This window comes from Cetorhinus maximus, chromosome 34 (assembly GCF_964194155.1).
Source record: "Cetorhinus maximus chromosome 34, sCetMax3.hap1.1, whole genome shotgun sequence".
In the NCBI taxonomy this organism is placed as follows: domain Eukaryota; kingdom Metazoa; phylum Chordata; class Chondrichthyes; order Lamniformes; family Cetorhinidae; genus Cetorhinus; species Cetorhinus maximus.
Genome location: NC_135912.1, coordinates 1,195,388 through 1,208,502, shown reverse-complemented (window position 1 = coordinate 1,208,502; position 13,115 = coordinate 1,195,388). Strand labels below are relative to the sequence as shown.

Sequence of the window (13,115 nt, the reverse complement as noted above, 5' to 3'; positions counted from 1 at the left end):
TTCTACCTCCTACCCAAAATCCACAAACAGGACTGTCCTGGCAGACCGATCGTGTCAGCCTGTTCCTGCCCCACGGAACTCATTTCTTGTTATCTTGACTCCCTTCTCTCTCCCCTTGTCCAGTCCCTTCCCACCTACATCCGTGATTCCTCTGACACCTTACGTCACATCAACAATTTCCAGTTCCCTGGCTCCAACCGCCCCCTCTTCACCATGGACGTCCAATCCCTCTACACCTCCATCCCCCACCGGGATGGTCTGAGGGCTCTCCGCTTCTTCCTCGAACAGAGGCCCGAACAATCCCCATCCACCACTACTCTCCTCCATCTGGCTGAACTTGTTCTCACACTGAACAATTTCTTCTTTAACTCCTCTCACTTCCTCCAAATAAAAGGTGTGGCTATGGGTACCTGCATGGGCCCCAGTTATGTCTGTCTCTTTATGGGGTATGTGGAATATTCCTTGTTCCAGTCCTACTCCGGCCTCCTACCACAACTCTTTCTCCGATACATCGATGATTACTTCGGTGCTGCTTCGTGCTCTTGTCGGGACCTGGAAAAATTTATTAATTTTGCTTCCAATTTCCACCCCTCCATCATTTTCACATGGTCCATCTCTGACACTTCCCTTCCCTTCCTTGACCTCTCTGTCTCAATTTCTGGTGATAGACTGTCCACCAATATCCATTACAAGCCTACCAACTCCCACAGCTACCTCGACTACAGCTCCTCACACCCCGCTTCCTGTAAGGACTCCATCCCATTCTCTCAGTTCCTTCGCCTCCGTCTGTTCTGATGATGCCACTTTCAAAAACAGTTCCTCTGACATGTCCTCCTTCTTCCTAAACCGAGCTTTTCCACCCACGGTGGTTGACAGGGCCCTCAACTGTGTCCGGTCCATCTCCCACGCATCCGCCCTCACACTTTCTCCTCCCTCCCAGAAACATGATAGGGTCCCCCTTGTCCTCACTTATCACCCCACAAGCCTCCGCATTCAAAGGATCATCCTCCGCCATTTCCGCCAACTCCATCATGATGCCACCACCAAACACATCTTCCCTTCACCCCACCCCCGGCGGCATTCTGTAGGGATCGTTCCCTCCATGACACCCTGGTCCACTCCTCGATCACCACCTACTCCTCAACCCCCTCCCACGGCACCTTCCCATGCAACCGCAGAAGGTGCAACACCTGCCCCTTCACTTCCCCTCTCCTCACTGTCCAAGGGCCCAAACACTCTTTTCAAGTGAAGCAGCATTTCACTTGCACTTCCCTCAACTTTGTCTACTGCATTCGTTGCTCCCAATGCGGTTTCCTCTACATTGGAGAGACCAAACGCAGACTGGGTGACCGCTTTGCAGAACACCTTCGGTCTGTCCGCAAGCATTACCCAGACCTCTCTGTCACTTGCCATTTCAACACTCCATCCTGCTCTCATGCCCACATATCCGTCCTTGGCTTGCTGCATTGTTCCAGTGAAGCTCAACGCAAACTGGAGGAACAGTACCTCATCTTCCGACTAGGCACTTTACAGCCTTCTGGACTGAATATTGAGTTCAACAATTTTAGATCATGAACTCTCTCCTCCATCCCCACCCCCTTTCCATTTTTTCCCCTCCTTTTTGTTTTTTCCAATAATTTATATAGATTTTTCCTTTTCCCACCTATTTCCATTATTTTTAAATGTATTTCCATCTATTGTTTTATCTCTACCTTTTAGCCTTTTTAGTATTTCTTCACCCCACCCCCACTAGGGCTATCTGTACCTTGCTCGTCCTACTTTCTACCCTTAATTAGCATATTCCTTTAGATAATATCACCACCTTCAACACCTCTTTGTCCTTTTGTCTGTGACATCTTTTGGTTATCTCCACCTATCACTGGCCCTTTACCTAGCTCTTCTTGTCCCAACACCCACCCTTTTAAACCAGCTTTTATTTCACCCCTTTCCTATTTTTACTTAGTTCTGTTGAAGGGTCATGAGGACTCGAAACATCAACTGTGCTCTTCTCCGCCGATGCTGCCAGACCTGCTGAGTTTTTCCAGGTATTTCTGTTTTTATTTTTGTTTTGCATTTCCAGCATCCGCAGTTCTTTGCTTTTACCTAATGGAGTGTTTCATTCTGAATCTAATTGTATTAATCTATACCTTATGTAGTGTATTACACTGAATCTAACTGTATTGAACTATTCCTGATGGAATGTTTCATTCTGAATGTAAATGGATTAAAATATAATTTAAATTATAAATTATACTCTGAATTTTACTCTGAATCTAACCATATTAAACTATACCTGGAGTGCTTTACTCTCAATCTAACCGTATTAAACTATACATAATGGAGTGTTTTATTCTGAACATAAATCTATTAAACCATACCTGGAGCGTTTCACTCTGAACCTAACTGTGTTAAGCTATATCTGATGGAGTAAGTCAATCTGAATCCAACTGTACTAAACTATACCTGATGGAGTGCTTTAATCTGGACATAACTGTATTAATCTATACCTGATGGAGTGCTTAACTCTGAATCTAACTGAATTAAACTATACCTGATGGAGTGCGTTAAGCTGAAGCTAATTATATTAAACTATACCTGGAGAGCTTTACTCAAACTAACTTCTAAACCATACCTAATGGGCTGCTCCATTCTGAATAGAATTGTATTACTATATACCTGATGGAGTGTTTAATTCTGAATCTAACTGTATTAAACTATACCTGATGGAGTGTTTAATTCTGAATCTAACTGTATTAAACTATACCTGATGGAGTGTTTTACTCTGAATCTAACTGTATTAATCTATACCTGATGGAGTGTTTTACTCTGAATGTTTCTGTATTAAACTATACCTGATGGAGTGTTTTACTCTGAATCTAACGTATTAAACTATACCTGATGGAGTGTTTTACTCTGAATCTAACGTATTAAACTATACCTGATGGAGTGTTTTACTCTGAATGTTTCTGTATTAAACTATACCTGATGGAGTGTTTTACTCTGAATCTAACGTATTAAACTATACCTGATGGAGTGTTTTACTCTGAATCTAACGTATTAAACTATACCTGATGGAGTGTTTTACTCTGAATCTAACGTATTAAACTATACCTGATGGAGTGTTTAATTCTGAATCTAACTGTATTAAACTATACCTGATGGAGTGTTTAATTCTGAATCTAACGTATTAAACTATACCTGATGGAGTGTTTTACTCTGAATCTAACGTATTAAACTATACCTGATGGAGTGTTTAATTCTGAATGTTTCTGTATTAAACTATACCTGATGGAGTGTTTTACTCTGAATCTAACTGTATTAAACTATACCTGATGGAGTGTTTAATTCTGAATCTAACGTATTAAACTATACCTGATGGAGTGTTTTACTCTGAATCTAACTGTATTAAACTATACCTGATGGAGTGTTTTACTCTGAATCTAACTGTATTAAACTATACCTGATGGAGTGTTTAATTCTGAATCTAACGTATTAAACTATACCTGATGGAGTGTTTTACTCTGAATCTAACTGTATTAAACTATACCTGATGGAGTGTTTTACTCTGAATCTAACGTATTAAACTATACCTGATGGAGTGTTTAATTCTGAATCTAACGTATTAAACTATACCTGATGGAGTGTTTAATTCTGAATCTAACGTATTAAACTATACCTGATGGAGTGTTTAATTCTGAATGTTTCTGTATTAAACTATACCTGATGGAGTGTTTTACTCTGAATGTTTCTGTATTAAACTATATCTGATGGATGGAGTGCTTTATTCTGAATCGAACCGTATTAAACTATATCTTATGGAATTTTCTTAGTCTGAATCCAACAGTATTAAATTATACCTGATTGAGTTCTATTCCCTGAATCTAACTCCATTAAACCCTATCTGGAGTGTTTTACTCTGAATCTAACTGTATCAAACAATACCTGGAGCGCTTTACTCTGTATCTAATTGTATTAAACAATACCTGATGGAGTGTTTCACCCTGAATCTAACTGTATTAAACTATTCTTGTTGGGGTGCTTCACTCTGAATCTAACTGTATTAACCTATACCTGATCCAGTGCTTGATTCTCAATCTAACTGCATTAAACTATACCTGATGGAGTGTTTTACTCTGAATCTAACTGTATTAAACTATACCTGATGGGAGTGTTTTACTCTGAATCTAACTGTACTAAACTATACGCAATGGAGTGTTTAACTCTGAATGTAAATGTATTAAAATATACCTGGAGTGCTTTACCCTGAATGTAACCATGTTAAAATATACCTGATGGAGTGCTTCACTCTGAATCTAACTGTACTAGACTATACCTGATGGAATATGTCAATCTGAATCTAACTGTATTAAACCATACCTGGAGCACTTTACCGTGAATCTATACAGTTTTAATCCAGACCTAATGGCGTGCTTTACTCTGAATCTAACTCTATTAAACTATACCGGATGGAGTGCTTCACTCCAAATCGAACTTTATTAACCTTGACGTAATGAAATGTTTTACTCTGAATCTAAATATTAAACTATTCCTGATGGACTGCTTTACTCTGAATGTTTCTGTATTAAACTATATCTGATGGATGGAGTGCTTTATTCTGAATCGAACTGTATTAAACTATACCTTCGTAGTTTTCTTAGTCTGAATCCAACTGCATTAAATTATAGATAAAAGCAAAAAACTGCGGATGCTGGAAATCCAGAACAAAAACAAAAATAAAAATACCTGGAAAAACTCAGCAGGTCTGGCAGCATCTGCGGAGAGGAACACAGTTAATGTTTCGAGTCCGTATGACTCTCCTACAGAACTAAGGGAAAATAGAAGAAAGGTGAAATATAAGCTGGTTTAAGGGGGGGTGGAACAGGTACAGCTGGATAGAGGGTCAGTGATAGGTGGAGATTGCCAAAAGATGTCACAGACAAAAGGACAAACTGTGGTGATATTAGCTAAGAAACGTGCTAATAGGTGACATTAAGGATAGAAAGCAGGACGAGCAAGGTACAGATAGCCCTAGTGGGGGTGGGGGGAAGGGATCGAAATAGGCTAAAAGGTAGAGATAAAACAATGGATGGAAATACATTTAAAAATAATGGAAACAGGTGGGAAAAGAAAAATGTATAAAAATTATTGGAAAAAAGGGGGATCGGAAAGGGGCTGGGGATGGAGGAGAGAGTTCATGATCTAAAATTGTTGAACTCAATATTCAGTCCAGAAGGCTGTAAAGTGCCTCATCGGAAGATGAGGTGCTGTTCCTCCAGTTTGCGTTGAGCTTCACTGGAACACTGCAGCAGGCCAAGGACGGACATGTGGGCATGAGAGCAGGGTGGAGTGTTAAAATGGCAAGCGACAGGGAGGTCTGGGTCATGCTTGCAGACTGAGAGAAGGTGTTCCGCAAAGCGGTCACCCAGTCTGCGTTTGGTCTCTCCAATGTAGAGGAAAACGCATTGGGAGCAGCGAATGCAGTAGACTAAATTGAGGGAAGTGCAAGTGAAATGCTGCTTCACTTGAAAGGAGTTTTTGGGCCCTTGGACGGTGAGGAGGGGGGAAGTAAAGGGGCAGGTGTTGCACCTTCTGCGGTTGCATGGGAAGGTGCTGTGGGAGGGGGCTGAGGTGTAGGGGGTGATGGAGGAGTGGACCAGGGTGTCCCAGAGGTAATGATCCTTGCGGAATGCCGCCGGGGGGGTGAAGGGAAAATGTGTTTGGTGGTGGCATCATGATGGAGTTGGCGGAAATGGAGGAGGATGATCCTTTGAATGCGGAGGCTTGTGGGGTGATAGGTGAGGACAAGCGGGACCCTATCATGGCTCTGGGAGGGAAAGGAAGGTGTGAGGGCAGATGCGCGGGAGATGGGCTGGACACGGTTGAGGGCCCTGTCAACCACCGTGGGTGGAAAACCTCGGTTAAGGAAGAAGGAAGACATGTCAGAGGAACTGTTTTTGAAAGTGGCATCATCAGAACAGACGGAGGCGAAGGAACTGAGAGAATGGGATGGAGTCCTTACAGGAAGCGGGGTGTGAGGAGCTGTAGTCGAGGTAGCTGTGGGAGTTGGTAGGCTTGTAATGGATATTGGTGGACAGTCTATCACCAGAAATTGAGACAGAGAGGTCAAGGAAGGGAAGGGAAGTGTCAGAGATGAACCATGTGAAAATGATGGAGGGGTGGAAATTGGAAGCAAAATTAATAAATTTTTCCAGGTCCAGACGAGAGCATGAAGCAGCACCGAAGCAGTCATCGATGTGGGAGGGGGCCGGAGTAGGACTGGAACAAGGAATGTTCCACATACCCCATAAAGAGACAGGCATAGCTGGGGCCCATGCAGGTACCCATAGCCACACCTTTTATTTGGAGCAAGTGAGAGGAGTTTAAGGAGAAATTGTTCAGTGTGAAAACAAGTTCAGCCAGACGGAGGAGAGTGGTGGTGGATAGGGATTGTTCGGGCCTCTGTTCGAGGAAGAAGCGGAGAGCCCTCAGACCATCCTGGTGGGGGATGGAGGTATAGAGGGATTGGACGTCCATGGTGAAGAGGAGGCGGTTGGAGCCAGGGAACTGGAAATTGTTGATATGATGTAGGGTGTCAGAGGAATCGCGGATGTAGGTGGGAAGGGACTGGACAAGGGGAGAGAGAATGGAGTCAAGATAGCGAGAAATGAGTTCCGTGGGGCAGGAACAGGCTGACACGATCGGTCTGCCGGGACAGTCCTGTTTGTGGATTTTGGGTAGGAGGTCGAAGCGGGCCGTCCGAGGTTGGGAGACTATCAGGTTGGAAGCTGTGGAAGGAAAATCTCCAGAGGAGATGAGGTCGGTAACAGTCCTGGAAACAGTGGTGGGGTCATGGTCCAGGGGGAGGTAGGAGGAAGTGTCTGCAACTTGAATTAAATTATACCTGATTGAGTTCTATTCCCTGAATCTAACTGTATTAAACCATATCCAGAGTGTTTTACTCTGAATCTAACTGTATTAAACTATTCCTGATGGGGTGCTTCACTCTGAATGTAACTGTATTTAATGGTACCCGATGGAGTACTTTATTCTGAATCTAACTGCTTTAAACTATTCCTGATGGAGTGTTTCACTCTCAATCTAACTGTATTACACTATATCTGATGGGGTGCTGAACTCTCAATCTAACTGTATTACACTATATCTGATGGGGTGCTGAACTCTCAATCTAACTGTATTACACTATATCTGATGGGGTGCTGAACTCTCAATCTAACTGTATTAAAAGATACCTGGCGTTCTTACTCTGAATCTAACTGTCTAAGCGATATCTGAAGTGTCTTCCTCTGAATCTAAATGTATTAAATTCTATGTAATGGAGTGTTTTACTCTGAATCTAATTGTATTAAACTATACCAGATGAAGCGCTTTATTCTGAATCTATACAGTTTTAAACTACACCTAATGCAGTGCTTTACTCTGAATCTATCTCTATTAAACCATACCTGCAGCATTTTCCTCTGAATCTAACTGTATTAAACCACATCTGGAGTGCTTTACTCTGAATTTAACTGTATTAAACTATACCAAAGGGAGTGCTTCATTCTGAAATTACCTGTACTAAACTATACTTGATAGATGCAGGGCTTTACTCTGAATCTAACTGCATTAAACTATGCCTGGCGTGTTTCACTCTGAATCGAACTGTGTTGAACTACACCTGGTGGAGTTCTTTACTCTGAATGTGACTGTATTAAAATATACCCTATGTAGTGTTTCACTCTGAATTAACTGTATTGAATTATACCAAATGGAGTGCTTTACCCAGAATCTAACTGTATTCAGCTATACCTGATAGATGGAGAGCTTTGCTCTGAATCTAACTGCATTAACTATATCTGATGGAGTGTTTTACTCTGAAAATAACTGTATTAAACTATACCTAATGGAGTGCTTCATTCTGAATCTAGTTGTATTATACTATACCTGATGGAGTGCTTTATTCTGAATAGAACTGTATTAAACTCTACATAATGGAGTGTTTTATCTGAACTTAACTATTAAATTATACCTGATGGAATGCTTTACTCTGAATCTGATTGCATTCAGCTATATTTTCCTGTCTTCAGGTGAACACTGGAGTCAGACACTCCAATCCTACCCTGCCACTAACCTCACAGCTTCCTCTGCTCAGCAGGCCTGCTCACTCCCTCCTTTCAAAAACCAGCCTGAATGCCCTTCGCCCATCCAAATTTTCAGTTCCACGATCCCAGCTTCCTCTATTTCTCAATGTGCCCACCCCCTCCGCTGCCTCAAGCTCCTGATCTGATTCAGCCGCTGTGTCCTCACTCAGAATCACGTTTCTTGCCAGGATGAGCCTGTATCACTTGCTCGTGGGGCTGACACTCGGTGTCAGAAAGGAGAGATTTTCCATTCCCGAGTGCCAACCTTCATCTCCTTCGGGTGTCTAACAATAGGATGAAGAAATGATTCCCCACTGACTTCCGATTGCAATATTTCAAATATAATCAGCCCAACGCTACTATATCCTAGGATCTAACTTCAGACTACCACTCAATAAAGCTACAGTATAGTACAAGTTATAGAGTTATACAGCACAGAAACAGGCCCTTCGGCCCATCGTGTCCATGCCGGCCATCAAGCCCCTATCTATTCTAATCCCATTTTCCAGCACTTGGCCCGTAGCCCTGTATGCTGTGGCGTTTCAAGTGCTCATCTAAATACTTCTTTAAATGTTGTGAGGGTTCCTGCCTCTACCACCCCCTTAGGCAGCGTGTTCCAGATTCCAACCACCCTCTGGGTGAAAAAAAGTTTCTTCACATCCCCTCTAAACCTCCTGCCCCTTACCTTAAATCTGTGCCCCCTGGTTATTGACCCCTCCGCTAAGGGGAAAAGTTTCTTCCTGTCTATCCTATCTATGCCTCTCATAATTTTGAATACCTCTATCAGGTCCCCCTTCAGCCTTCTCTGCTCTAAGGAAAACAACCTCAGCCTATCCAGTCTCTCTTCATAGCTGAAACGCTCCAGCCCAGGCAACATCCTGGTAAATCTCCTCTACACCCTCTCCAGTGCAATCACATCCTTCCTATAGTGCGGCAACCAGAACTGCACACAGTACTCCAGCTGTGGCCTAACTAGTGTTTTATACAGCTCCAACATAACCTCCCTGCTCTTGTATCCTATGCCTCAGCTAATAAAGGCAAGTATCCCATATGCCTTCTTAACCACCTTATCTACCTGTGCTGCTGCCTTCAGTGATCTATGGACATGTACACCAAGGTCCCTCTGATCCTCTGTACTTCCTAGGGTCCCACCATTCATTGTGTACTCCCTTGCCATGTTAGTCCCCCCCAAAATGCATCACCTCACACTGCTCAGGATTAAATTCCATTTGCCGCAGCTCTGCCCATCTTACCAGCCCATCTCTATCGTCCTGTAATCTAAGGCTTTCCTCCATTCTATTTACGGCACCACCAATTTTCGTGCCATCTGCGAGCTTACTGATCACCCCTCCTATATTCATGTCTAAATCATTAATGTACACTACAAACAGCGAGGGTCGTAGCACCGAACCCTGCGGTACACCACTGGAGTACCAGGAGCAACATTCTGCAGTAGGTTGAGAGCTCATTTCATCTCAGACCCTGACAGCGGAGACAGCAGATTCAAGCTCACGTACCACCTCATGGTGTGATCCCGGTCCCAAGCACTCTGGCCTGGATTAATTAGATGACAAACCGGGCCTTTACTGATCCGTGAGAAAGCAGCGCACCATCCACGTGACTATAATAGGGGCTGGGGTTTGTGGTAACTGAAAATCGTAGGAACCGTACTGAGTTTAAAATGGTTAAAGTTCTGGTGCTAATATAAATAGCGGTGTTTCTGGTAACTGGAAAGGGTGGGGCTACAGTGGCTTTTAATGTTTGAGGTTGTGAATGGTGTAAATAGTGGGAGCTTTGAGGAGATTGCGGGGAGGACTGTTGTGACTATAAAACCAGGACTCTGGTGAATGCAATGGTGGGGGCTCTAGTGCAGGTGACAGGGCAGGTTAAGAAAGCGTTTAATAAGGCATACAGGATCCTGGGCTTTATAAATAGAGACTGTGCGCACAAAAGCAGGCAGGTTATGGTGAGGCTTTATAAAACACATGTTCGGCCTCCACTGGACTATTGTGTACAATTCTGGGCCCCCTTTAAGGGTGGATGTGAAGGCATTAGAGAGGGTCCAGTAAAGATTTACCAGCATGGTCCCAGGGATGAGGAGCTTGAGTTACAAGGGCAGACTGGAGAAGCTGGGGGGGTTGCTCTCCTGAGGGAAGACACGGTTGAGAGCAGATTTGATAGAGCTGTTCAAAACCATGACAGGTCAGGACACGAGTCGATAGGGAGGAACTGTTCCCATTGGTGGAAGGTTCAGAGGGCACAGATTCAGGTGATTGGCAGAAGAACCAGAGGCACATGAGGAACCAGTATTTGTTGCCCAGCCCCAACTGTCCTTCCTTGAGAAGGTGGAATGCACTGCCTGAAAGTGTGGCGGAGGCAGATTTAACTGAGGCTTGAAAAAGGGTATCGGATAAATACCTGAAAAAAATATTGACAGGACTACAGGGCAGTGAGAGCTTGCACAAATACGACGGGCTGAATGGCTTCCTTTTGTGTTGTAACCAGTCTATGATTCGACGTGGGGTACTTGAGGATATAGCACAAATACGTTTAAGGGGAAGTTGGAGAAGGGAGAAAGTAACTGAAGGATTATGTTGATGGGGTGAGATAGAGGGGTGGGAGGAGATTCACGTGGGGTCTGAATGCTGGCATGGACCAGATGGGCTGAAAGGCCTGTTTCTGTGCTGTAAATTATATTCCATCTTCAATCTCAAGTGTCAATGGGAATGAATTGAAGGCAGCCAATATACCTTGGTGTTTGTATCTCCATGCACCGTCCTTCTGATCAGTGTGGCACATGCCTCCACATACAGTGCATTAATCCTACTCAGCCAATAGGGACGTTTAAACAGCTGCCCTGAATCTTTTCCTAAACAAGCACATTGAACTCAACAGTTACCTCCAACGCCACCGAATGGCATTTGGCCAACGGAGATGCCCGCCTCTGCTGGCTTCGAGCGACTGGGCAAAAGTCCTCTCGCCTGCTCCTGAGCGCTGAGGTGAATCGAACTGTGGGTCAAAGTGTCGCCACCGGCTTCATCTCGACAAACCTGCAGCATGTCCTTCTGCCGTGCCACGTACCGGGAATACAAGGGGTGCTCTCGGTCCATGGGCAGCTTTGCCAACAGCCTCGCACCGTGGGTCTGGTGAGCACTTTCTCCGTGGTCCATGCCACCCAATGTTCGGCTGGGCCCAGAAAGACCGTGGCTGTTGGTCTGCATTAAAGTATTCAAGCCCTCCTTTGGTTTCTCTGAAAAATCAGCTGGAATGCTTCCCCTGAACGAGATGGGCGCTGCAGTCGGGTTGCTGGCATTTTCCAAGGTGCTCCTTTGATTTAAGAGTCTGAAGTCCTTGGGCAAGGATTGACAATTGGTGATAGACAGGCCCTGCAGCCTCACGTTTGGGCTTTTGCTTCCAGGTTTCAGCCACAGGTTGTTGCTTCCCTCCAGGGAATGGGCGGCTTTGTGGCTTTCCGAGCACGGGCTGGAGGCACCCAGGCGAAAGCCGGAAACCATCCCAGTCCGCAACACCTCACCTTCCTCCTGATACTTTGGCCGGGCTTCCCAATCCTGCGGTCGAGCGTTCCCTACACTCTCGGATCCTTCATCAGCCGACCGGCAAGCATCGGGCTGCCCGTGTTTGCCCCCGTAAAGCCGAGGCGCTCGCCGCTTCCTGAACAAGTTCCAGATCCTCCAGTGGAACGTCAGGGGAGAAATCCGGCGATAGAGGAGCATGTGGAAAGCCTGCATCAGCTTCCACCTCTTCCGAAATCGCCTTCGCTTCAGGCTTCTACAAGATTTAGTGGCCGACGCAATCTTGCACCCGCTTTGATTCCTCAGCAGGGTCCCTTGGTGATCCACGCCTCCGCCCAGAGCATAGCGGCTGCACCTTGCACGGTTGCTGGAAGAGTTACAATTGCTCTCCATTTGCTTGGAACTAACCCTAGTGTCCGAGACCTCCTCACACGGGACACTGCATTCTGGCATTTCCCATTCAGGTGCCGCACCCCAGTCGCTCGTAGCTTTTCCAGACAGCTCTTCAAAGGCTGCTTTCCTCTTCCTCGACAGATTGTTCCAGGTGGAGTGATTTGCCAAGAAGTGGCTTCCATTTTTCTGCAGCCGCCCTGCCATCAAGTCTGAGGCACCGTATCCTTTGTGTCCCTGGAACCAGCCCTCAGCCGATCGAGTCTTCGCCCTTCTCCCTGTGAAGTCCATTTTCCTCCTGGATCAAAGTTGCTCTTACTTTATGAATGATGGGGTGTCAGGTTGAAGCCTGCTCACAGTGTTTCCTTCCTTGGATGTTATCTCGCATACTTTATAGCTACCTGAAGGTGAGAAATTGTGGTTTTTAGTACAGATTTCATTCTCCCCCACCTCCCTCATTCCTCTAAGAGTATTGGCATATTGGGTACAATTCTAAAGGTGCCACTAACCCTCAGGTGGCCATCCTTCCTGTGTCACCCTAGACAGCTTGTGCCAGCAGGCAACTTGACTGTGCATGGCATCACAGCCCAGTCCGATCACGTTCCTAGCTTTCCGGCAGAGCTCACCGAATAGAGTACCAGGAATGTCACCTACAAGCGGTAGCCCATTCTGATCATTTAGAATTAAAAGCAGCTGAACATGAGTAGAGGAGCCACCCTTTAACCCAAACCCAGAAACTCATGCGACAGACCGGAGTTTGAATCAGTTTTGAACCTCTAACCACATCAAAATTCAGCCATGGCCTTGACATGATTCCAGAGTTTATTTCTACCATACTCTAATGGTCGCTCCTCCTTGCCATCTCTGTAACCTCCTCCAGCCTTACAGAACATGCACTCCCCTCCTAACCCCCCTCTCTCCGAGAGCTCAGCTCTCCTCCATTTCGAGCCTCTTACACATCCCTGATTTATACCGCTTTGCCATTGGTGACTATGCCTTCATCTGCCTAGGTCCCGAGCTCTGGAATTCCCTCCCTAAACCTCTTAAAGGA

At 45.1% G+C, this 13,115-nt stretch overlaps 1 protein-coding gene across 2 annotated transcripts in view; it reads right to left on the bottom strand.

Moving 5' to 3' along the window:
* Nucleotides 1-13,115, bottom strand: part of LOC144671774 (uncharacterized) — a 51,383-nt gene that overhangs the window by 29,189 nt on the left and 9,079 nt on the right. For both annotated transcript variants that reach the window (XM_078533806.1, XM_078533807.1), the window contains exon 2: nt 11,041-12,465. In XM_078533806.1, the coding sequence (XP_078389932.1) occupies nt 11,041-12,355 (1,315 nt within the window). In that variant the 5' untranslated portion in view covers nt 12,356-12,465. The remainder of the gene's footprint in view (nt 1-11,040; nt 12,466-13,115) is intronic.